This window comes from Microcaecilia unicolor, chromosome 2 (assembly GCF_901765095.1).
Source record: "Microcaecilia unicolor chromosome 2, aMicUni1.1, whole genome shotgun sequence".
Classification (NCBI taxonomy): Eukaryota; Metazoa; Chordata; class Amphibia; order Gymnophiona; family Siphonopidae; genus Microcaecilia; species Microcaecilia unicolor.
In genome coordinates, this window is record NC_044032.1 from 150,806,493 (window position 1) to 150,832,153 (window position 25,661).

General features: G+C 42.2%; 1 protein-coding gene across 3 annotated transcripts in view; it reads left to right on the plus strand.

Moving 5' to 3' along the window:
* The window catches only part of ARSK (arylsulfatase family member K), a 35,783-nt gene extending 14,968 nt beyond the window's left edge, over positions 1 to 20,815 (plus strand). For all 3 annotated transcript variants that reach the window (XM_030193401.1, XM_030193402.1, XM_030193403.1), the window contains 6 exons: positions 7,087 to 7,246; positions 10,717 to 10,999; positions 12,863 to 13,034; positions 16,212 to 16,436; positions 19,389 to 19,613; positions 20,307 to 20,815. In XM_030193401.1, the coding sequence (XP_030049261.1) occupies positions 7,087 to 7,246; positions 10,717 to 10,999; positions 12,863 to 13,034; positions 16,212 to 16,436; positions 19,389 to 19,613; positions 20,307 to 20,587 (1,346 nt within the window). In that variant the 3' untranslated portion in view covers positions 20,588 to 20,815. The remainder of the gene's footprint in view (positions 1 to 7,086; positions 7,247 to 10,716; positions 11,000 to 12,862; positions 13,035 to 16,211; positions 16,437 to 19,388; positions 19,614 to 20,306) is intronic.
* Positions 20,816 to 25,661: the final 4,846 nt, after the last annotated feature.

Genomic DNA, 25,661 nt, shown 5'->3' on the forward strand with positions numbered 1-25,661 from the left:
CTGTCTTCCTAGCTCCTTCATTTCCTCATTGATTTTTCACACTCATCTTTCCCCGATTTATTTTCTGCCTCTCCAATTTCACGTCGCCTTCTCATCTTCCGGTCTTCATACTCTCTCTTTTTACTATTTCTGTCTAGCTGTCCATCTCTGTCCCACCCTTGTCAAACATCTCTCCTCTCTTCCCTTCTTCTCCATTCATATTGGGCATCTCTCGTGTCATCCCTTCCCTCATGTCCAGTCATCTCTCCCTCATCTTCCCTGCCACCTTCCTCAATGTTCACTACTTCCTCCAAGTTCAGTTTGTCCTCCCATCTCCCTTTTTATTATGTTCAGCATGCCCCCCAATCTTCCTTTCTACTTTCCTTCCTGCCCAACATGCCCCCCCCCCGATTTCCCATGTTCTATTTCCAGTATGTCCCCCCAATCTTCCCTTCCACTTTCCTCTATGTCCAGTGCATTCTCCCATCTACTTTTCCACCATGTCCAGTGTCTCCCCGTGATCTCCCCTTCCACCCTTCCTCCTCTCCAGTGTCTTCTCCTCATCTCTCCTTTCACACAGCCTCCTCTCCAGCGTCTTCTGCCGATCTCACCTTCCACCCACCTCCTCCCTAGGATTTTCCACCAATCTCTGCTTCCACCCGCCTCCTCTCCAGCATCTTCCCCCAATCTCTCCTTCCATCCGTCTCCTCTTCATCATCTTCTGATCTCTTCTTTCATATGCCCTCCTTTCTACAGTCTGTGGTAAAAATCAAAAATTGTAGCACGAGGCCTGGGAACTCCAGTGCACGCTCAGCTTCTTTTGGTCCCACTTCCTCTGATGCAACTTCTGAAAGAGGGGGTGGCATCAGCAGGAGGGGCATGAGTCCTGAGGCCCATGCTGCCATTTTCTTTATGCCTTTGCTATCCCATTTGGGTAAAGAGTGGGATGGGTGAGGGTAGAAGGTGTTAACGGATTGTGTCCTAGACACTGGGGGGGGGGGGGGGGGGGCGCAGGAACATGATGGCAATCCAGTGAGGCAAGCTTTCGGTGCCGGGCATTCTGAGCCCATGTCTCGCTGGCCCTGGTTTCCCTATTCCTTTCTCCCCCAATGTCCAGCGTATCCCCTCTCCCAACCCAAAATGGTAACCATTTTTCTTCTCCCCCCTCCTTCCCCATGTATTCCTGCATCTCCTCCCTCTTTTTCCTCCTTCCCCATCCAGCATTGTCCCCTTTTGCCAGGGTTGCCAACCCAGCAATTTTCCTGTGGGATTGGCCAGCTTTTTTCAGCTGATCACGGGCAATTTTCTCCAGTCATGGATTGCGACTTTGGGCCAGTGCTCAGTGCTCACCCTATTGGTCAAATTTGCAGCTAGTGTGAGGCTTGTTGCATCTCAAGCCTCATTCCAGCTCCAAATTTGACCAGTAGGAGAGTGAGGTGGGTGATGAGGACATCAGCTGATGGTGGAGGAGGAGGAGCCAGACAGAGCAGCATGTCACATGAGGAGGAGAGCGCAGCAGCACATGGTGGGAAGAGGAGAAATAAGAGCAAGTGCGCTTGCATGGGTGGGACACCCCCACACACTCTTCGGATAGCCCATTGGGTAGCTTGGGCTCCTTTTGAGTACCGGTTGGGCTGGGAAAAGGTTTTCCATCTAGCAACCCTGCTTCTTGCCCCCTCACCATGGTCCACCTCCTCCCCTCAAACTTATTTGTCTCCCTATTCCCATCTTTCTTCTCCTTCCCTTGCCCCCCATGTTCCAGCATCTCCTTCCATATTCTGCTTTGACCCTTCTTGCCCCCCCCCCCTGCAGTCCACTTCCTCTCCTCAAATTTTCCCTTTGTCTCCCTATTCCCTTCTTCCCAATGTCCAGCATATCCCCTCTCCCAAGCCCAAACTGCCTGCCATCTTTCTCCCTCCCTTGCCCTACATGTTCCAGCATCTCCCACCCCCATTTCTCTCTCTCTCTCCTCATCCCCTGTTCTACTTTAACCCTTCTTGCCCCCATGCCACGCATCCACTCACTCCTCTCAACCCTGTCCTAGTCCTGTGGCTCCTTCCCAGTGCAGCCACGATGAGCAAGACCTAGAAACGGGAGTGCAGAACCTCGTGCTGTAGAGCTCCCAGCCAGGCTCTGCCGGAACCACCCCCATTGCAGCAGGAAGTGCGTCAGAGGAGGGGCGGTCTGGCAGAGCCTGGCTGGAACCACTACAGCACAAGGCGCTGTACTGGCTCACCCGACCACACTGCACTGAGCAGGAAGTCCTGCAGGTTCGACACAGTATCCATCTTACTGCACACCACATTGTTGAGCAGCTCTGCCTCTGCTGCTGTCAGCCTCTGGCCCCCCACCAGAGAGAAGCTCAGAGTACCAAATCCGAGGCCCCAGCACAGCCAGCCCTGAAGATCCTGCTGAGTATTGCACACACTCTGCAGCAGCGGCTCCCACTACCACGAGAGAGGCTCAGGGAAACAGGCCTGAGGCCCCAGCACAGCTGAGCCAGCCCTGAAAGGATCGGACCTGCTGAGTCGGTGCTGCACACTCTGCTGTGAGCCCCCCCAACGACGCACCGCAAGAAAAGCTCAGGGAAGCAAGCCCGAGGCCCCAGCAGCTGATTACAGCTGGCCCTGAGAGGCTGAGAGAGTGCTGCACACACTCTGCTGTACCCACCAGGACACATGGAGGAGGCTGACAGAGAGTGCTCTGCTGCGGAACGCCACTGCCCTGCCCTGGCAACATGACACCAGCACAAGCCAGCTACCTTCAGAGACTGTGACTCTACACCGTGACTGGGGGGGAGAGGTAATGGGAATGGACCAGGGGCTGAATGGAGAGGAGGAATTATGCTGGATAAGGAGACAGGGGGGATATAGAGGAGGGAATAAGGAGACAGAGGAATGCTGGGCATACAGGGAATAGATATGCTGGATAGGGGTGGCGAGAAAAAAGAGGAGGGGGAGAAGAAGATTAGATTTAGTGAAGGCTGAGGAAGGAGACTAGTGATAGGGAATGGGAGGGCTGGGTTGGGGGAAAAAGAAAGCTAAGGGTAGGTGTTGTGAAAGAGCAAGGAGTGGTTGATAGAAGTGATATCTGGATAATCTGAACGTTCTGACTTTTACTCACCAATGCAAATAAGGTATCTTTTGGAACGGCTGTAGGATTGAGGTACACAAGAGTGCTGTTAGGCTTCTCACGGAAACACTGGGATTGTGAGCCCTTGGACCACTGCCGTGGAGCGGCAGTGGCAGGCAAAACCACCCCCAAACCAGAGACAAGGCAGAACAGGACTGGAACCCCAGACTGGAGTTGCAGCTGTAGCAAACAGTCAGAGCAAGAACAGCTAGACTTCACCTGCGCTTGACCGCCGTTCTCCAGGAGTTGAGCCCCTGGCTGCAGGCAGCCGGCAGGACTTACAGGGCAGGATCTGGAAACCAACAGGATACACAATGGAGGCTAGGCAGAATACTAGACTAGGACTCTCAGACAAACAATACCACACTAGGTAGAAAGCAGACAGGCTCAAGAACAAGGACTGAAAGCTGCCAGGCAGCCACTAAGAAAGGAACACAGACAACCAAGAACTAGACAAGGAATACAGACCAGAAACAAGACTAGGAACTAAGCAATACAACTAAAGCTAAACTACACACAAACTAACTAGAACCAGACAAGAAACTCAGACTAGAAACTGGACTAGGCAGACGTGCACAGAGCACACCAACCTACCAGGGACCTTAGACGATGCAAAGGCAAACACAGAAGTTTCCAGGTGGTTAATAAAGCCCATCAGCAGCTGAAGTTCAGATGCAGGAATCACAAGGCAGCTACGGGTGCTATGCAGGCACAAACAAGAGAAGCAAGTCTGACAGCCCTGAAGATCCGGACTGGGCTGAAGTTTGGAACGTGTGACAGTCCCTAGCAGCCACTGGTTCTGGCCACCAGAGGGCAAGGTGAGCACAGACAAGGAAACAGTCACCATTGTGACAAATGCGGAACCATGAGGTAAAGTGGACGGAGCCAGAGTAGAGTGGAGCAGGACTGGGGGTGTGTACTACAATCTCCCTTTCAAAAATTGGGACGTTTTGGTAGCTCTGATAGGTGGTGGTTTCCCTAAGGAAGGATTTGTGTGCCACCGTCATATAGAGGTTTGAAGGGCCCCCAGCTTGGGCCTTGAGGGATGATTCAGAGGTCAGCGTACCTCACAATGCTATATACAATCATTTGGGGTCTGGCCCACGAGAGGCCATCTATTTGGGTGGCAGCTTGTGCTCACACAGCTGTCTGTGGTCAGTTTACTGTCCTTGCATATTCCTTTGTCAGCTATGTCTTTGGTATAGAGGTTATGGCTATGACCCCCTCAATGCAGGGGACATGGGTTTGATTCCCACTGTGGGTCTTTCTGGTTACAGTTTTATTTACCCTGCCATAGCTGCTGCAATGTGCTTGGTAGCTGTGTGTGACATGCTGGCCACTTTTCTTTGGGTCACAGGAGGGTGCTGTCCAACATCCTTTCTCCACTCTCCCTTCCTTTCCTTGTCATCTTATATGTTTGGTTTTTGCTGCAACACATTCTAGTGGATATGGGTGTTGTGTGCATACTCTAATGAAGGTAGTGGCATGCTCGGGCCTTAATCCAGGACAGAGCTGTTATAGGGGTGTAGTGGTACCTATGTCAGGCCGTAAGGCGCTACCTCATGCGCCTGATGAATCCTGGATCTTCTGCTGTATCTTCCAGTAATGGCACCTGAACACCTCGAGATCCTTGTGTATGCTGAATTGTCTACAAAACACAAGTTGGTGGAGACAGGGTTCAGTTGATGGACCTTCTTGGCATCACATACATTATTTCTTTAAAGACGTTGTTCAATGCTTCTCACATAGCCTGTGACAGATGGATATAGCCAGATGTGGGGTTGGGTGGAGGGCTGAGGGGTTGGGTATGCAGTACACAGGCACAGTGCTGTGTGAGCTGAGGTTGCTATGGAGACAGATAATGGCATGGTGGCCTTTCTGTGGATCATGCACTATTGCTAGGAGGTGGGGATGGTTAGTGAGGTAACCTGGTGTGTCTTAGATGGTTCAGTGTACTTTAGTGAGATGCTGCCAACATTTCCATCATTATGTAGGTGTGGGGCAGCATGCTGGCACTGAGAAGGGGGACCAGATATGTGCAGTCCCTCATTCCAGCACTGAAAGGTTACTGGAGAGGGCCCCATAATTACTTGTTGTTGGATATTCTGTACATTCTAAGTTCTACAATGTTTTGTTATTCTTTTTTACAAAAATTCAGCATGTATTGCAAAAACAAAAGGAGCTCACTGTATGTGACCCTGCCTATGTATGGTGCTTGCACTTGAGTTTTGAGATCATCTTGGGAGGCACTTCCTCACACTGACCTTTCCAAGCCGCTTCTTATGGATCTCCATTCCTTCATGGAGATATTATGTGGTGGCGCTTGAAAATCTCTCTCCTGTGCCTAAGGAGTAGGACCTCCTAGTCTGGCACAGAAAAGTTTGGCTCCCTGCACAGAGACATAACTGGGCACACTGAGGAACATTCCTCCACGTACAGAGGTATATATGCACATTTTGCACATGAAGGGAACATGCTGCCATTGCCAAGGATATTTTTTCGACGCGGGAACCAATACTGCCATCGCATATTTTGCCCAGTGTATTTTCGGTTGGTGGCAACATTTATCTCTAAGTGTTTATGATGTTTGCAGTGTTTCGTCTTACTAAACTTTTTTAAAGTATATTTTATTTATTTACTTCTTCCGTTATAGACATGGTTTTTTAAAACATTTTCCATTTGGATGGCATATTGATAATGTCCCTACACTTGTCTTTATAAAATGGCACCTTCTAAATCATACACCCTGTTAAAAAAAATTACCCTCTAACTGGAGTAGACAATACAAACAATGATCTAAGAAAGTCTGAAGAGTCCTGAAGTTCTTGATAACTAGGATTTAATGCAAAACACTACAGATTCATATGTGGAGATCAGAAATCCAAAGGAGCAATACATGATGAAGGTGGAGTGTAATATATACTAAACCAAAGAGAGATCTTGGGGTGGTTATATATGATGATTTGCAAATAGCTAGTGACCACAGCCTGAGGAATATGAGGATGTATAGATAGAGGTAGAGTCATTAAAAGAAGTGATGACAATGCCTCTATGCTAAACATTATTGAGACCTTATCTGGAGGAGTGTGTTCCATTCTTTCAAAAAGAGCAGGTATTGATTAGACAAGGGTTACCAAAAGGGTGCGGATCTGTGTCAAGAGTTCAAAGAATTGAAGCATAAGGACAATAAATGGTCCTCTAGATTGATGAGATGAGAGTGTGGGGACTATGATAGAGACAGTTCTTTACCTCGAGGAACAGCTTCCAAACACCCTCCATTACAAAGCAGGTACATACGTTGCCTTAGAAAAAAAAATGTATCTGCTAACACTTGTACCTCCTGTTTGTGCAGATTCTTTTTTTTAAGGTAAAACGGTGTACATATTTTTGAAAATACAAACACCTCTTGAAAATTACCCTCATACAATCCTAAACAGTTGTAAGAAAAAAGAAACATTTTCTTCCAATGAGACCTCCATTTCCCTGAGATGAGAGTTGGGCTTCCAATCTTCTCCTTTCTGTTCTTAGCTGGCCAGTTTCCGTAGTATTTTGAGCACAAGAGGAGGGCCTCTCTCTTTGGAAACAAGGTTAGGAAAAAGGGTCTTAGGATGAGATAAAAAGAGACAAACTCACAAGAAATCTAAGAAAATATTTCCTAATGGAATGGGTGATAGATGCTTGAAATAGCCTCGAAGTGGTAGAGACAAAGACAGTATCTAGATTTGAATTTAGCTTACACCTTTTCAGTGGTAGCTCAAGGCAAGTTACATTCAGGTATAGTAGATATTTCTCTGTAACCAAATTTGTATCTGAAGCATGAAGGGTTAAGGAGCATCAGGGGGATTTGAACTCTGGGTTCTCAGCCTGCTCATTGTCACTCTACTGTAAACAGTTAAATATTCTCTTTAACTTGTGATCTCTTTGCTTAAGCTCTGTCTTTTTTTTAAATTATTATTATGATCTTTTTTGTTCCAGCTATGTGGAGTGGCCTGTTTACTCATTTAACAGAATCTTGGAATAACTTCAAGTGCCTTGATCCAGATTACCCAACATGGATAGACCTCATGCAAAAGTATGGATATAGGATTCAAAAATTTGGGAAAGAGGACTATACCAATGGGCATCACTCACTTAGGTAGGTGTTATAGAAATCAGTATATGCCATACTATCAAACTATATTGGAGGGCCCATTGTCAGTGCAGACAGGCTAGGCCTTGTGAAAAAGATTTTTTACTTGAAAAGACACAAATAGGAAATTAGGAGCACACAGATTCATGACGGAGTCTTTTCATTTTTTTTTAACCCTTCTGTATTTCATTGAAGAACTAGGAAAACAGGCCCGTTTCAGGAGCAAGTGATCATTAGACTTGTCTCTTAGATTGTAAGCTCTTTGAGCAGCGACCGTCCCTCTATGTTAAATTGTACAGCGCTGCGTAACCCTAGTAGCGCTTTAGAAATGTTAAGTAGTAGTAGTAAATGAAACGGGTGCTAGCAAGGTTTTCCTCCCCAACTCGCCCCTTCTCCCTCCCTGCCTACCTACCGATCCCTTCGTCTCCCTCTTCTCCCTACCTACCTACCTACGGACCCCTTCGTCGTTCTGACGGCATCGGCATTGCTCCGCATTCCGCACCTCTTGGACGCACCGAACGCCATTGCTCTGCCCTCGACGTCATGACGTTCGACGCGAGGCCGGGACCCCTAGCCTGTGCGATTTCGGTGGCTTCACCACCATGGTCTTACGAACCGTTCTGGAAGGAAGTGACAGTGACGTCACTGTCCTCAGAACATTGAGGGTGAGTTTTTTTTATATAGGATGTTTGTGTGTATATTCTGCCACCAAAAGGTTAAAGTTAATTTCTGAAAATATTTCACATGGAACTTCTTCTCCATTAGAGCAAAATGTAAAGATCAGGACCATGCTGTGGGTTATTTGCATTTCTGTGGTCTTAGTATCTATACCTGAGGCCATATACTGTAACTGAAAGCATTTCTGTAGTTTGTATATCCAAATATATTATCACTTTATGATTAGGTAAGAAAAAGAGAAGGTTTGCTCTCAGCAAAGTACTAGTGCAAATCCCTTTTTCTGATCTGTATTCCTGTCTAGCTGTCTCTTAGGCTAGCTTCCTTGTTTCTGCTCATTTGATAGGTGACAGCAGCTGTCCTTTGCTACCTTGCTCATAATGTCTGTCAGCAAAGTCTCTATCAGAGTAAAGGTGCAATTTGTCTAGAAGGCCACAGAATTCATGGTATAAATGATTTTTGGGCCTCTAAAAATGAGATTTTATTGTTTAGAGCACACTTAGGTTCCTTTTTACTATGCGGTGGTAGAAAGTGGCCTGCAGTAACATGGGCACCTGAATTTACCATGCGCCAAGGACCACTTTGTACCACCGTCGGAAAGTTTGTATTGACGTCGTAAATGGCTGTGTGTTAATGAAAAAATTGGCACACGGCCATTTACTGCCAGAGCCCTTACTGCCACCTATTAAGTAGATGGTAAGGGCTCACATGCTAATCAGATTGTAAGCGGACAGCATGTAGCCTGGATGATTACTGCTGGGCACACCTACTCACCGCTCCCACGCTAGAAAACAAAAATCTATTTTGTAGCACAAGAAACAGCACACGGCAAAATGTGAACTACCGCAGGGCGTCTGGCCACTACTAGTAGCAGTGCTGTTTTGCTGAGTTCGTAGCCCCACCGCTTCATAAAAGGGCCCCTTAATTTACCTTACCTTTTAGCAGAGAAAGTGTACAAGATCTTCGCGGTTTCTACAATGTGATCCACTGATATTTCTTGACCATCCAAGCACTAAGATAATCACCAAATGGGGAAGTCCTGGATAGACGAGCTTAGCTAGTCATTGATTCAAATGAATGATATGGTAATTTTCCACAAACTGTGAAAGCAAGTCAGTCATAAGGAGTACTAGAAGTAGATGGCCAAACGGGACCTGCTTCAACATGATGGAGGAGTGGCCTAGTGGTTAGGGTGGTGGACTTTGGTCTTGGGGAACTGAGGAACTGAGTTCAATTCCCGGCACAGGCAGCTCCTTGTGACTCTGGGCAAGTCACTTAACCCTCCATTGCCTGCCGCATTGAGCCTGCCATGAGTGGGAAAAAGTGCGGGGTACAAATGTAACAAAAAATAAAATAAATAAAATGATGCCTAGGAGAAGAAAGGCTAGTGTTGAAGAATAAAATCAGGAATGGAGCTAGTGATGAGGTAACTTGCTCTTCATCTGATCTAGACACTATTGAGCAGTAGCTGATGATGGGCTTTCCTTTGGCTTGGTCTATCATTATAGTCCATAAGTCAGAAGCTCCTTTCTCAGGATTCCCTCCCAGAGTTTTCAATACAAGTCAACTGGTATTTTCTTATGTTAATATTAAGGAGCCAGTGGTTTGCGTTGCCTGTTTAAAGTACATTTATTCTCATGGCTCATGGTCTATATGAAGGACATGTGAGCCTAATGCTGTTCTTGTATTGCATGCAACCCTACATCATGTTGAACTGGACTTGCTGATTCTGATGGTGATAAATGTTCATAATACAGCACAGAAACATAGACTTTGATGGAGGAATTAGCACATGTTAAATGTCAAGTTGCTGCATTAACTCATAGTGTGCACTAGCTCATGTTAACTGCACAGTTCATTTTAGTAAAAGGGGCCCCAAGGGAGTCAAACATCTCTTGGATTTTGCCACCTCAAGTACTACTACTACTACTGATAACATTTGTATAGCGCTACCAAGCGTACGCAGCGCTGAACATGAGAGACACAGAGACAGTCCCTGCACAGAGAGCTTACAATCTAGGTAAAAAGAGACAGACAAGGAGGGCAAATGAGTAGGGTTAGGAGCCAAAGGCAGTAGTGAAAAGGTGGGTTTTCAGCATAGATTTAAAAACAGGTAGAGATGGAGCTAGACATATGGGCTCAGGAAGTCGGTTCCAGGCATAAGGTGCCGCAAGAAAAAAGGAACGAAGTCTGGAGTACTGTAGAAGGTTCATCAAGGAATTCTCCAAAGTGGCACACTAAAAGAAGGAGACCTGATCCAGACTTCCTGACTTTGGGCTTGATTTCACATCGACTCTAAACCCTGCTGGGACCAGATCCTGGAATCCTTTTCTGGCCTTACCTTGCACATTTACTTCTAACCTGGTACTTCTAATCAGGTACTCTTCTTCTCTGCGCTTGCCAATCGCTCTAGACCTGACTATGCCTGACAGTATTTCCCAAATACTTTCTGCAGAAATGTTTATTAAACTATGTCCTGATTCCCTGAGTTGAGAGATGGGTTATCTGTGTGCTACGTTCACTTTGGATTGTTTTATAAATAAACTTAAGGATTCCTATAGTGGCCCTTTGAACTTAAATTCATCCCAATTCATTCCACCACTCCACGTCTCTTCCCCACCAATCAACTGCCCCACCACTAGTCACATATTATAGTAATTCTGGTCTCTACTGAGAAATAGTGCTACCTGAGTCATTGTTCATTTTGTTGCCTGAGCATTTGTCACCTTCTCTTTTGAAGGTGAAAAAACTCAGATAAAACAATAATACACTGTTCTTTTTTTTTATTGTTTTTATTTCAGTAATCGTGTGGAAGCCTGGACCAGAGATGTTCCTTTCTTACTCAGGCAGGAAGGGCGACCTGTTGCCAACCTCACTGGAAGCAAAATGACAGTGAGAGTGATGAAAAAAGACTGGCAGAATACTGATTTGGCTGTAAACTGGATCAGAAAAGAAGCTGTCAATCTTACTCAGCCATTTGCTCTGTACTTGGGCTTAAATTTACCACATCCCTATGCTTCACCATCTATGGGAGAAAACTTTGGTTCTTCTACATTTCGAACATCCCCCTTTTGGCTCGAAAAGGTACGTGAATAGGTAAGCTCAGAAACTGAAAAGATGAGAGGCGTTAATCTGCAAGTGCAGATGCAGAGCAGACCAGACACACCAGGTGATGAAAGCAGCAGAATATTTATTCAGAACAGATGAAATAAAATAGTTCCAACATGGCCATGCTTTGCCTAAGGATAGGCTGCGTCAGGGGCATACAGCTGTCAAACAAGCGTAATTCAAAATACAAATTGAATTAAAAAGAATACAAATCATATATAAATATTATCAACATTTCAAAACTTTAAATCATACATAAATAGAAACATGAATAAAATTAATGAGAGTAACCTTAAATAATAAACTATCAATAGCCATTGAGACAACAAAAATGTATACATACAAAGGTGCTTTTATAGTGGAATAGGACTATGAACCTCAACAGTGAGATAATGAACATATATCTATGTTATTTGAGTTTTCTTCTATGCTGTCTATTATGGTATTGTTTTGTATTGTACTGACATTTACCGTATTTCTGTTATATGATTGTTCTGCAGTGCTGTTTCATGGTAGTCCTATTATTAGGTTTCCTGTTTCCCGGTTTACTGCATTTATTGTATATGTCTTCATATTTGGTCATTTTCAGCCTAATTCTATATATGGTGCTCAAAACTATGTGTGGAAATTTGGATGTGCGCCCAATTTAATTGGATAATAAGCCAATAAGTGACAATAATTGGGTGCTAATTATCGATACTAATTGGCATTAATAAAAACGTATGCACATTTGTAGGTGCTGGAATTCGTGTGCAGATCCAAAAAGGGGGCACGACCATGGGAGGAGCATGGGTGGATTAGGGGCCTTCCTGGAATTTACGTGCAGATTTACAGAATAAGGGAGATCTGCACGTAATTTAGATGCAAGAATTTGCACCGTTTTATTTGGTGTAAATCCTTGCACCTAAAATTGGGCATAGAACCTGGTGCCAAACGCTGTTCTATAAACAGCACCCAACTCTGAGTGCCATTTATAAAATAGTGCTTAGCGCAAAATTTTATCTGCCCATTTTTCGGCCCTGTATATAGAATTTTAGCCTTTACTATTGTTATGCTGTTAAGAAAACTACAAGTTTTATGTTAAACTGTACCTGCTGTACACCGCCTTGGGTGAATCTCTTCATAAAGGTGGATGATAAATCCCAATAAATAGAATAAATAAATAGCACTTAGGTGTTTTGGTGAGATTTACATGTGAACGTGCTGGTATTCTGTACATTTATACCCTCAAGAATTTCCTTATCTATATTTAGTGTAAAGGCAGAATGAGGGAGTTCTGTCTAGCTGTGCAGATAAGAGAAATATTCAGCTGTTCTATATATAGGTATGTAGTTTAATTGGGCCTGCAAATATGCAGTCCTAAATTAAATCACTTATCTATATGGATAGCGACTGAATATTGCAGCTATATGTACAGCCACCAGTGATGTCCGCATTCTATATCTGTTCGGTGTCGCTACCTATCTATATAGCAACACTAAATATATTTTTGTAAACTGCTGTGGCAGGCATTCAGAAAAAATATGTACACTGCTGGCTGAAAACATTGACCACATATGTTCAAAGATACAGGTCAGAGTAAGATTTGAAAGGAAAGTGTTCAGGACTTGTTCAGTCACTTAGACACGAGGAAGTAAAGGCTGATAAAACAAGTCTCCAAAGTGTCTTCCTTGGAAAAAAGTGATAAAGGTTTTTCATGAAAAAAAAGAAGCACAGGATATAACTATTAAAAAATGCCAATGCCTTTGTATAAAAATAAGCCACATTAGTATGGAATTTAGAATAATAGTGGTTATAATTATTGCAAAATGAAAGACTTTTTTATGCTGTCAATTTTAGGTGTCATATGAAGCAATCAAAATTCCAAAATGGGTTCCTCTGTCAGATATGCACCCAACTGACTATTATTCTTCTTATACCAAAAACTGCACTGCCCATTTTACTGAGAAAGAAATCCGAAATATCAGAGCATTTTATTACGCTATGTGTGCCGAGACAGATGGCATGCTGGGTAGGTAACACCCTTGCAGGGTTATGTTACTTTGTATGCAGCCATGTTAGGCCAACAGCTTTCACATTCAAGAATCCTTATTCTCCCTTCCTATGTATCTAATAAGATTCTTCTGAAATGTCAATATTTTGTTTATATTGCTGTGTTATGATCTCCTTTAGGGCTGTTAAAAACTATTTTTTTAAAATATATTCTGCATTATTTATCAGCTTCCTCCAGAAAGAAATTAATCCCACAGAACCTCAGGGTGTCGATATTCAGAAGAGTTGTATGTTACCTTTGAGAGTTAACTGAATAACTCTTCTCTTTTTGAACTTGCTGCTGATTGCATAACTTTTGGTTAGACATGGAAATGTTGTGTCCAAAGTTGTGTGCTTGTGTAGAAGGATTTGAGGGGAGGGAGTGCCAAAAAGTTAAATAGTGCTGAACTTTGGCAAAATCTGGTTGATTTTCTGCAGTCACTTTGGACCAAATAAAAAGCTGTCCTGAAGCTAACTAGATAACTTATTTGGTTAACTATATATGAAAAATATATGTTCCACAAATCACTAAGGGGTAATTCTGTAAAGAGGGCACCAACATGTAAGCACCAGGAATGCACTTAAATGACCAGGCTACCAGCACATCTGCATGATTCTGGCTACGCACTAGTTGATAAAATGCTTCTTAAATGCAATGGCGCATTGTTTGAAGGTGGAAGTACACATGGGTGAAATCTGGTTGGAGTATGAGTGGCCACACAGTTATGCTATAAGTTAGAATACTATTCCCCTGATATTCAAAAGCATTGAAATGGCCAGGATCGGCACCTGGCCGGTTAAATACCCTATAACTGGCTATCCACTGATAATCAAGGGGACATGGCCAGCCATGTCCCGTCGAATATTGCCGGCTAGTGGATAGCTGGTTATATCGGGCGATATAACTGCTGTAATTGCCTAGTGCTCATGTTTGATCTGTTCTTACTGTACACTGCCTTGAGTCAATTCCTTCAAAAAGGCAGTAAATAAATCCTAATAAATAAATAATTTTCAGCACAGTGCCAGCTAACTTTGACAGCCATATTTGGCTGCCTGCAGAGCAGTCCTATCTTTGGCCGGTTTGACTTTGACCACCTAGGGCTGAATATTGACTTGGCTGGTCAAAGTCAAACCGGCCAAAAATAGACCGGATATTCAGTGCTGGTCACCGGAAACGGCCAGCCCGGCTAACTCTCACTGTCTGAAAATTGGCCTCTATGATTTTTAGCTATCTAGGCATGAGCATTTACACCAGCTCTGTGTAGACTACATTCATGTATTTGCACCGCTACACTATCGTTCTATAAAGGACAGTAGGGACTGGATTCAGTAAATTATGGTTAAAATTCAGGCATGTGTCCTTTATAGAATTGTACTTAGCGTTGATTCCCGTGGCTAACTTTAGGCACCAGACTTTTGCCCGACACATCCATGGCTAGGTGTGTTTTTGAGTTATGAACTAGTAGAGTTAGCTGCCATACCTTATAGAATAGAGCGCAGCCAGATGCACATGCAAATTTTAATGAGTGTCAATCAACATCAATAATTTATTGTTGGCACCCAATTATTGATAGCTGAGGGCTCGTTAATTAATTTGTTTGTGCATCTTGGGTGCGCACACACATCTGAGTACCATATATAGAATCCAAGGGTAGATGTCTACTTTCCTTTATAGAAAAGACTCCAAATAAGTGTCTTCTTGGTGCCTAAAAATAGATACCCTTTGATAGAATGTCTTTTTTTAAGTCCTATGCAAATTCCTGGGGTCCATTTCCAACAATCCAACCTAACCATGTAAGTTGGCTGAATATTCATTTTACGATAGATATCGCCTTGCTGAATGGCCCTGTAAGTTTAGCCCAAAGGTTGTCCTAATAGGTTTCACTAAAATGGCAGTGTTAAGAATTTTATGCCATGAAAATATTAACCGCACTAAGGGGGGAAGTTATCAACGTGGGCTACTGTTAAGTCGGATTATTTTAGCACAGGGTCCCGTTTTATGCAGTGAGACTCTCTGTGCTAAAAAAAAACCCGACTTGGGATAAAATGGCCCAACCTAACAATAGCCCAGATTGATAACTTCCAAACTAAGAGGACAGTTTTGAGAGAGGATTTTCATGTACAGACCCCTGTTATTGTGTGGAAATGTTTTTTATTGTCCATACTATATGCACGTAAACATGCATGTAGTGTTACTGCTCAAATAGATTTACATGCACAAAGGGGAGTTTTTGTGGGGTCAGAGTTGAGGCAGGGAGAACTAGCCAAATGGTTGGAGCACTGGGTTGAACATCAGGGAAAGCTAGTTCAAATTCCACTGCAACTTCTTCTGATCTTGGGCAAGTCACTTAACCCTCCATTGCCTTAGGTTCAAACTTAGTGCTTATCGCAGCCTTGTAAAAGGACCTCTAACGTGCTTACCACAGTTTAAAAGGGCTTACCATGGGGCGCACTGAGGTGTCCTGTGGTAAGAATCAAATGTGCACATTCTCCCCACGCACTAAGAAATATTTTAAATTTTTTCGCTGAGGGGGGTGTCCAGGGCAGAGAGTGGGTGCATCTGTGCTAATCAGCATGTCAGCATTGCCGTGCACTAACTGATTAGCGTGGGATTAATTCGTGAGCCCTTACCACCTACAAAATACATGGCATTAAGGAGGGCCCGCACACTAATGACAACATCAGCACATGGCCATTAATTGGAAAAATAGAAATTTGCCCATTTTATTGCAGTACTAAAAATGTCCTAAGCGCCGGGTGCTCTAAGACTACTTTTTAGCGTTGCCTTGTAAAAAGGCCCCTTAACTTTTAGGCCCTCTGGAGACATGGAAATATCTAGTGTACCTGAATGTAACTCATCTTGAGCTACAACTAAAAAATGCATGAGCTAAAACCAAAATTCCTTCCCTTCCTCTTATTATTTTCAAAAGTATCCATGCAGTACTTGCACAAGTACAAATACAATGCAATATAATAAAAAAACTTCTATTCCGCTGCAAACCTAGAAAGGCTCTGCATGGATAACAATAAAAAAGCAGGTGCAAATTTGTACCTAGGTAATTTTCACTGTTCTCTATATCTAAGTTGCATATTAAATAATCCCCAATATGAGCAGGCACAGCCCAGAATTTATTACCAATTCTTTTTTCCACTGCAGGTGAAGTCATTTCAGCACTTAATGATACAGGACTCCTTGGGAGAACCACAATTGTCTTTACCTCCGACCATGGAGAACTTGCCATGGAGCATCGTCAGTTTTATAAAATGAGCATGTACGAGGGAAGTTCTCATGTTTCTCTGATCATTATGGGGCCAAATATTCCATCAGGATGGCAGGTGCCAAATATAGTGTCCCTTGTGGACCTTTACCCTACCATGTTTGGTAAGCCATTTAACTCTCTTGCAGTTGACTACTAAGGATACCGCATACAAAGTCAGCAAATAAGGAAGAAACAGACCTCACTGAGTACTCTTGTATTCTTCTCTGGATTTTCAGCCTAAGAAGTATGACTGGGGTAAATAAACTGCTTCCTCTACTGGGATTTTCCTTGACAGCTGGGAATCCTAGTTCTCCAAATCCTCTTACACACTTTCTTTAGAGGCAGATCACAGGCTGTAGGCACTTCTTCCTTTGAACACTGTTAATACTGCCCAGACTTTGTTCAGAGATTATTTGGATACACTTGGCTTATGGTTTATTGCATTTAGAGGGGCGTTTTCGATATGGCGTCTAAATCAATTTTGGATGTTTTGCAGTAAACGTCCAAAACTCCAGTAGCAAACATGTCTGTTTTCAAAACAGAAAAAAGTCTATCTTCTTGTTTCGAAAATGGCAATTTATTAGATGTTTTTGTGCTCAGTGTGTCTATCTTTGAACCATTAAAAAAAAAAAAAAAAAAAGCAATTTCCAAAAGAAAAACGCACAGAAACAAACCATTGGGATGTATGGGGGACCAACATTCTTAGTTCATTTGCCACACAGACATCCCTGCAGAGCAGTGGACTACATATTAATCTAATACTAGCAATAATGTACTCTAGTTAATACCAAGCTTTATTGCAAGGCAATAAATTATTTAAAGGAGAAAGAGACCTCAGAAACCAATCGGATGAATACTTTTGTATCATCTTCAAATTTAATCATCTCACTCGCCATTCCGATTTCCATATCATTTATAAATATGTTAAATAACACAGATCCCTGCGGGACTTCACTGTTCACCCTCCTCCATGGAGAGAAATGATCATTTAACCCTTCCCTCTGTTTTCTGTCCAATAACCAATTCCTAATCCACACCAGAACTTTGCCTCCTATATCATGAATCTTTAATTTTCTCAGGAGTTTTTCATGAGGCTCACCTTTCTCCACATGTTTATTCACGCCTTCAAAGAAATGAAGCAAATCGGTGAGTCAAGACTTACCTCGACTGAACCCATGCTGACTGCCCCATTAAACCATGTTTGTCTATGTGTTCTGTAATTTTATTCTTTATAATAGTTTCCACTCTTTTGCTCTGCACTAACGTCAGGCTTACCAGTCTATAATATCCGGATCACACGTAGAACCCTTTTTAAAAATGGACATCACATTGACCACCCTCCAATCTTCAGGTACTACAGACGATTTTAAAGACAGGTTACATATTACTAACAGCAGATCAGCAATTTCATGCTTGAGTTCTTTGAGTACCCTTGGATATATGCCATCCAGGCCAGGTGATTTACTACTCTTTATTTGTCAATTTGGCTCAGTACATCTTCCAGGTTCACCAAGATTTCTTTCAGTTCCTCCGTATCATCACCCTTGAAAACCATTTCCAGTACAGGCAGATCTCTTACATCTTCTTCAGTAAAGACAGAAGCAAAGAATTAATTTAGTTTCTCCGCTATGGTCTTGTCCTCCCTGAACACCCCTTTTGCTCCTTCATGATCTAATGGTCCCATGGATTACCTCGCAGGCTTTCTGCTTCTGATGTATCTGAAAAAGTTGTTACTGTGAGTTGTAGCCTCTGCAGCAAGTTTCTCTTCATATTCTCTTTTAGCCTTCTTAATTAATGCTCTGCATCTGACTTACCAGTGCTTATGTTGCTTCTTATTTCTTCATTTGGGTCCTTTTTCCATTCTTTGAAGGACAATCTTTTGGCTGTAATGGCCTCTTTTACTTCACTTTTTAACCACGCTGGTTGACATTTTCTTTTCTTTCCACCTTTGCAAATTCATGGAATGCATCTGGACTGGGCTTCCGAGATGATATTTTTGAATAACATCCATGCCTGATTTAGTGTCCTAACCTTTTGCAGCTGATCCTTTTAGTTTCTTTTTAACCATTTTCCTCATTTTATTATAGTCGCCCTTTTGAAAATTAATGTGAAAAGATTCGCTGCAGAGGTCAAAATACAAGACGTGGCAATTATCTGTTAAGCGCTGGACAGTTAATTGGTAGTTGTGGAACTCCTGCTCTCTGAAATATTTCCTGACCATTTAAAGTGATTCATCATAGGTTATTTTAATGACAGGTAATAGACTACCAATAGTAGATCTGCAATTTAATTTTTTAATTCTGTGAGCATTTTAGGATGTATGTGACTTGATTTGAAGATGTTTTATAGACACTGTGTTAAATCTTGAGGTGGTATACATTTAATATTCTGTCACTAAGGTAGATGATTTCAAAGTGGTAAAAGCAATATGGATGTGCTTACCTGAGGCAGCTGCCACTAGGGTGTGTTCTTTGACATTGGTCAAAAAGTGTATGTCTTCTAATAGGAACCAACTTTTCAAAATGATTAGGGGAGCTAACCCAAAACAAATGAATGCTCCTTGATCAGAGTAATAGAGTTTGCTCAAGCACCCACAGAGGTCGTGCCTATGTATATGTAACAATAATAATAACAATGGAAATTCACTGATTATAAATGTGATTAGACCCATTGCTATTTTCAAATGGTGTGACACAAGACTAGTCTTAGCTGTGTTATATTTGATTTGTATGCCTGTGTTTGTGAGTCCCCATGTGCAGTTTATGAGCATATAAGCTAAAATGATGGTTAAAAACATTCCAGATTGTGTAAGCATTTTGGGGGTCTTTTACTAAGACACGCTGGTGTGCATGCTAAACGCTAGAGACTCCTATGTATTCCTATGGGCATCTTTAGCGTTCAGCTCGTGCCTATTTTTAGCGCGCGCTAAAAACGCCAGCGTGTCTTAGTAAAAGACTCCCTTAACTTCTACTTTCCATTTGAAAAGATATGAAGTAACTGCTTTTGCTATAAAGATAATCAAAAATTGTTTAACATGTCTTTATGTATAAAGAGGTATAACTGTTTTTTCTTAGATATAGCTGGGTTCAGTATCCCTCATAACCTCAGTGGCTCTTCCTTAATACCATTGCTGAACAAGGAGGCTGAAGCTGAGGTTTCATCCTATAAACTACATCCCAACTGGGCATTCAGTGAGTTCCATGGATGTAATGTGAATACTTCCACCTACATGCTAAGAACTGACAAGTGGAAGTATATTGCGTATGCTGATGGCAGTTCTGTTCCTCCTCAACTCTTTGGTGAGTCTTCCATTTATTGCATTTATTTTTAGAGATACTATTTCAGGACTGAATTAAGATTTTGGTGCCCGTGACAAGACCAGACAGCAGTCTCCAGAGAGCAGGACAAGGCAGCAGAACATCGTTTTGGTTGGAGGAGCCAAACAAATCCATCTGTGACCCCACCCCCACTGCTTTCTAGTTGCTGGTGTTGTGGTGGGCAAAATATTGGTTAGAAATCCTTATTGTTTCTTTACTGTATTAACTTTATAAAGCAACATTATGACGGAATTCATCAAGGTTCGGTAAAAGTTTGCCCTTTACCTTGTTGCAGCCAGAGGACAGTAATAAGGCCGTTACATATGTATAGTAGAGGACAGTAATGCTCGTATTCACATATGCCTGGCTTTACAGAAGACTGAAAGATATATTTGCCATCCTAAAGGGATAGCATTCTCATTATAAGGATGGTGTGAGAGTCATGGCCTTAATCTTGATTAACCTCCTATGTTCTGATTGGCTAACCTGCAGCACTCTCTTGACTTCACAATATAAAGTCTGTAATATATTTGGTAATTGTTAGCATATAGTATAGCTGATTAATGGGTGTATTCTTGTCACGCTGCATGAGGGACAGTTCATTTTGCATAATTCTGCTCTGAGGACAATTCAGCTTAATGTCTCACCTGCCTATTTTATTTGGATTCGTTACAGATCTCTCTGCTGATCCTGATGAACTAATAAATGTGGCAACAGAATTTCCTGAAGTCACACACGGTTTGGACAGAAAACTTCGCACTATCGTAGATTACCCCAGCGTCTCAGACTCTGTTCATTGGTACAATAAAGAACAATTTAGCAGCTGGAAAGAAAGCTTAGGGCAGAACTACTCTACAATGATCTCTAACCTTCGATGGCATTTGGACTGGTTGAAGAATCCAACAGAGTACGAAAATACGGTTGAGCAATGGCTTAAAAACAACACTACCAGATAAAAAGTCTATAGACTTCACTACAGCAAAGCAGTTGCCTTATCAATGTACGAGCACAACAAATGCACTACATAGTCTGAAAATGCAAAGCCTTTCATTGATTTACAAAGCTTTTTTTATTTGAAAATGAGAACCTGTTTTTAGTATTGGCCTAAATTGTATTTAGAGGTTGTACCTGAATGTAATTAATCTATTACTGAAAAGGCATGAGCTTTCGAAACTCCTAAACCAAGGGGCTCATTTTCAAAGCACTTAGCCTTCCAAAGTTTCATAGGTTTCTATGGAACTTTGAAAGGCTAAGTGCTTTGAAAATATTATGCAACTTTGTAAGTCTAAGTGCTTTGAAAATATGCCTCCATATGATTCTCCTTATCTTTTCAGCGGGGTAGAGAGAGCAAGGTCAAAATCAAGAAGTATATGTTAATATAAGATGATCTCTATGAGCAAAGCACCTGCAGATTGCCTGTGCTTCTAGCTAGGTGTAGCATGTTGTGGTAATAGAAAGTATAAAATGCTTATCCTTTTGGTTAGCTAAAAGGCACAACTGATAGGATGAGCACTATTTGAACCACAGGGAAAATTTTGTGTCCTTCTCACATGTTGACTGTGTTATTAGACAGCACCAATCAACTTTCATACGAAAATACTTTTCTTAATTGCCATCAATTTTGTTACATGAAATTTACAGTAACTTGCTGAAATTAAGAGTGCTGTACAGATTCTGAATCAATACAAGAATAGTTAGTTTTTCTGACTGTATTTGAGTTGAGTATAGAAGATAATGCTGTTTACAGGAGTTCAAGGAGAGATGTTGCAATGAGTCAGCTTGAAACCTCTGTGTCTAAAGAGACCTCTGATGTGGAATGAATGAGCCACATGCAGTATTCATGATCTATAAGATCAAAGGTTATATGACCCTTGAAGATACCTGAATTAATCTGATTAGTACAGATCACAGGATGGCAGTATAACACAAATATTTAAATATAAGTTCTATAAACAACACTCCCTGCCTGGTTAAAAAGACATGCAAAATCTGTAGCATTTATACATCTTTATGAGGCAAGAGGAGTACTCCTTCAATGATAGGTCTAACTAAGGATTTTATTGTCCTTTGATTTGTTATTCTTAATTTGAATTTTGTAGTCACCTAGCCAGTGAGGTCTAAATGAGGCATAACAATTGCTAGTTGAAAACTTTTACATCATTGCTGGGAAAGGCATTTTATAGTGAGTCCCACTGGCCAACTGTTATTCTGAATATGGATGTCCCTGAGGAGGACAGTATCACTTTTGCAGATGTCAGGTTTGCTAGACTGTCACTTATAGAAGGTGTTGGCAAGGGTTTGGACCTGTCTTCATTGTTGAATAGTGACTCAGGTCAGTGAATATAGGAACCAGAGGTTTTGCATTAACAACCATGGTGACCTCTGCTAGGAGACAGGTTAGGGCTTTGTGAGTGAGCCAGGTAAGCTCAGTTTCTACAAAGAGAAATGTTACAATATGTGAGCTTAGAGCCTTTGTGTCTGAAATGGAGACCTCTGATGTGGAGGGACCAATAGCTCGTCCAGGATGATCTGGGGTCTGTAAGGATGACCAATAAGGGTAAAAGTTACATTCTGAGCTAGGGAATGTGAGTAGGAAGATATCTATGGGATTAGAAGGAATAGGTCACAAGCAGTATTCATGACTCATGAGGCCCTGAAGATATTTGAGTTAATCTGGGCAGCACATATCACAGGGTAGCAGTTTAACACAAATGTACAAATATAAGCTATGTGGCTATATAAAGAGAACAGAAACAGATATTAGAAAATGTATTTAAAAGAAGCACATGCCCATAGTTTTCCCATGGGAGAGGGGGGGGGGGGGAAGATATATTTTAGCCAGATATCTCCACTGTCTATAAGAAAGAGGAAAAGGAGATTCTATAGCAGAGTTGTCTAAGGTCATGATTTATTTTTGTTTTCTTCTAAAAGGTGTTTTCTTCTGAAGTTGTCATAGAGCTGCTATAGAAAACTGACCAAGAATGCCATTGAGATGACCCTGTTCCATATGGTGTTCCCACTGGTAAAGCCAATCAGTGAGAACATAGAAACTGCAGATATAGTAAGGGATTTCACTTGTTTTTATTTTTTTTTATTATGTTCCTCCTGGGTTACCTGACATCCAGGGATACAGAAGTACAGGATTCTCCTAAGGTGTGGGATCATATCTATTCTCTGAGTGGAAGAGTAGCCTAATGCTTAGAGCAGTGGACTGAGAACCAACTTCAAATCCCACTGTGACATCTCATTTCATTGGGCAAGTTGTTTAACCCACCATTGCCTTAGGTACAGAAGACTGTGAGCCCTCCATGGATGGAGAAATACCTACTGTACCTGAATATAAGTTAAGAGCTACAAATTTCAGAACCAGACCAAGTGCCAGTCTGCATTTAAAAAATATAACAATGGAGTTGGATGTAAAACACAGGATTCCTCAGGTATGTCAATCTGAGAAACTTAATTGACGAAAACCCAACAAGGACTGTGTTTTATGCCTCAGGGGTCTATCAACACCCATCTCAAATTCAATAAAATAACAAAATTAGTGGTCCCTTTACCAAGCGATGGTAGAAGGACCTTTACGGTGGCATCTGCACCAAGGCCACCTTTTGCTGCCCCCAGTAAAAGGCTTTTTCTTTTTCTTTTTTTTTTAAATGGAAATGGCGGTGCAGTAAGTCAAACACTTTCCGTGCATCCGTTTCCGGAGGGAAGCCCTTACAGCCTCCTGTGGTAGCTTGGCAATAGGCCCAATTTGCTGCGTGCCAACACACATAAAAGGATCTCTTAGGGGCCGTTTTAATAAAGGGTATTAAGCCCTAATGCGTACTTAGCATGGGAAAAACAAGTTACCACAAATGGCGTTAAAGCGTTTTGCAGTATTTTGCCAGGACCGGCTTAAACATTGGACGAGGTGAGGCTCTGGCTCAGGGTGCTGGCAATTAAGGGCACTGAAATACCCAATGTTTTCTTCTCCTTCCCCCCCCCCCCCTCACTCCCTCACGGTTCTGTAAAATTTACATTGGTTACTAGCAGCAGCATGACAGAACTTTCCTCTGCTGTGTCCTGCCTCCTCTGATGCAATTTCCTATGGGCAGGACACAGCAGAGCGAAGACCTAGAGAGCTGTTGCCGGCGACCACCGTGAATTTTACAGGACTGCGGGGGAATGAGAGATGTGAGGGGGTAAAGCCGGTCCATAGATCTTGCCAGGTATTTGTGACCTGGATTGACCATTGTTGGAAACAGGATGCTGGGCTTGATGGACCTTTGGTCTTTCCCAGTATGGCAATACTTATGTACTTATAGGGAGGGGAAGAGATGCCAGTCCACAGGATGGAGATATGCCAAACCCTTGAGGGAGGGGGCACCGGAAGTGATGTAATGGGGGGGGGGGCTCTGCCAAAGCAAATTGGCTCAGGGCGCTACTATCCCTTGAGCCGGCCCTGCTGTTTGAACTGTCACATTAGCTATGCCATGGGTGAAGAATTGGAATGGAAGCATTAAGTTTTTACAGGTACTAGATGTTAATGTGAGCATTAGCACACAACTTGATAGTCAACAAACCTGAAAATAAATAGAAATGCCCTTAAAAATGCGGCATTAAATCTGGGCTTAGCATACAGGAAAATCCCACATTATATTGTACTAAGCTCAGATTTTAGTTCACTTTAGCAAAAGGGCCCCTAAGTTTATTCTGTTGAATTTGAGATATTTGTTTATATGGGTTTTTTATGTGCTGATATTCCTGACATGGGCAAGGTGCTGAAACTAAGTCCTCGTGTGTGTTTTACATTGCTCTGTGGTGTTTGAATCCTTGTTTTCTACTTGCCAGTCTGCATGAAGGAAGATCTTTCGTTGAATGAAGGTGCCCAAAAGCAGAGCGAGCAGTTTGAATTCAGAAACAGCACAACTTGTGAAGTGTAAAGGTACAGTCTGAGTGTCATAACCTGGCTAGGCACCCTCCAAATTACCGAGTGCAGTTTCCAGAGAGTGTAATTTATAGGGATAACAGATCCAGTTTGGTCCCATCAACTCGGTTAAAAATACAGGAGACCTACTTTTGTGGTGAGAACTGGGAAAAATGTGTACTAAAGACAAATATTGCCCATGAGAAGAACAATTTGCACATGCACTTTATAAAATTTGATATTCTTTTAGATGGTCATATGCATCAGTGGTTGAAAAATGCACCTTAAAATAGTGAAAACTCCTTAACAATAGTGTCCAATATTCATGTCCTCACTTGCTGTCTTCTGAGACTATTCCTCAGTGATGGCACATGCGCATAAGAGCAGTGTTTACCACAAAACTGTTGTGTGCATGTGCCAGGCACTTTCCTCCCCCTTACTTTGTCTCACAACTTGCATATTATTTGCATGCAATTAGTATTGAGTATCACGGAGCTATTTTTCTGTGCTGTTCCTGCGCTTTTACTGGGTGCTGTTCGCTATAGCGCCAGAGTTCTGAGCATTGGCTCATTAGTGCCTCCTAAATAGGAGGTGGTAAGTGCTCCCGCGAGTCCCACATTGTTAAGAAAAAACAGCATGGATTATATATATATATAGCCTCCAGATTGATTAGAACATACTTTTCTTAGGATAATGTGTACCAGAAGTCTTCATTCATAATTACCTCAGGGGTTTCTCAATTGTATAAGTATCCCTGTCCTCCTATATGTAGCCCCATCTTTGTAGCAACCTTTCTTCGAAAAGCATTTTCAATACATTTGCACATAATAAACTGGTTTATGACAGAGATACAGGATTGATTTTATATTACTTTGGAGAAGGAGCTAACTCAGAAATGAGACTCTACAAATGTAAATTCTATAAAGTCCATGCTAACAGTTAAGCACCAACTATGCACATAACTCGTTAAAGTAATAGAATCCAATAATGTTAAACAGAAGACATGTAGAACTTAAAAATCTATCATTGGAATAAACATCTTTCTATCAGAAATGCCAGTGATAGAGTTTTAAGCTCTGGCATTCTTGCTAAGTATAAGGATCTTCCAAAGGCTTTTTCCTTCC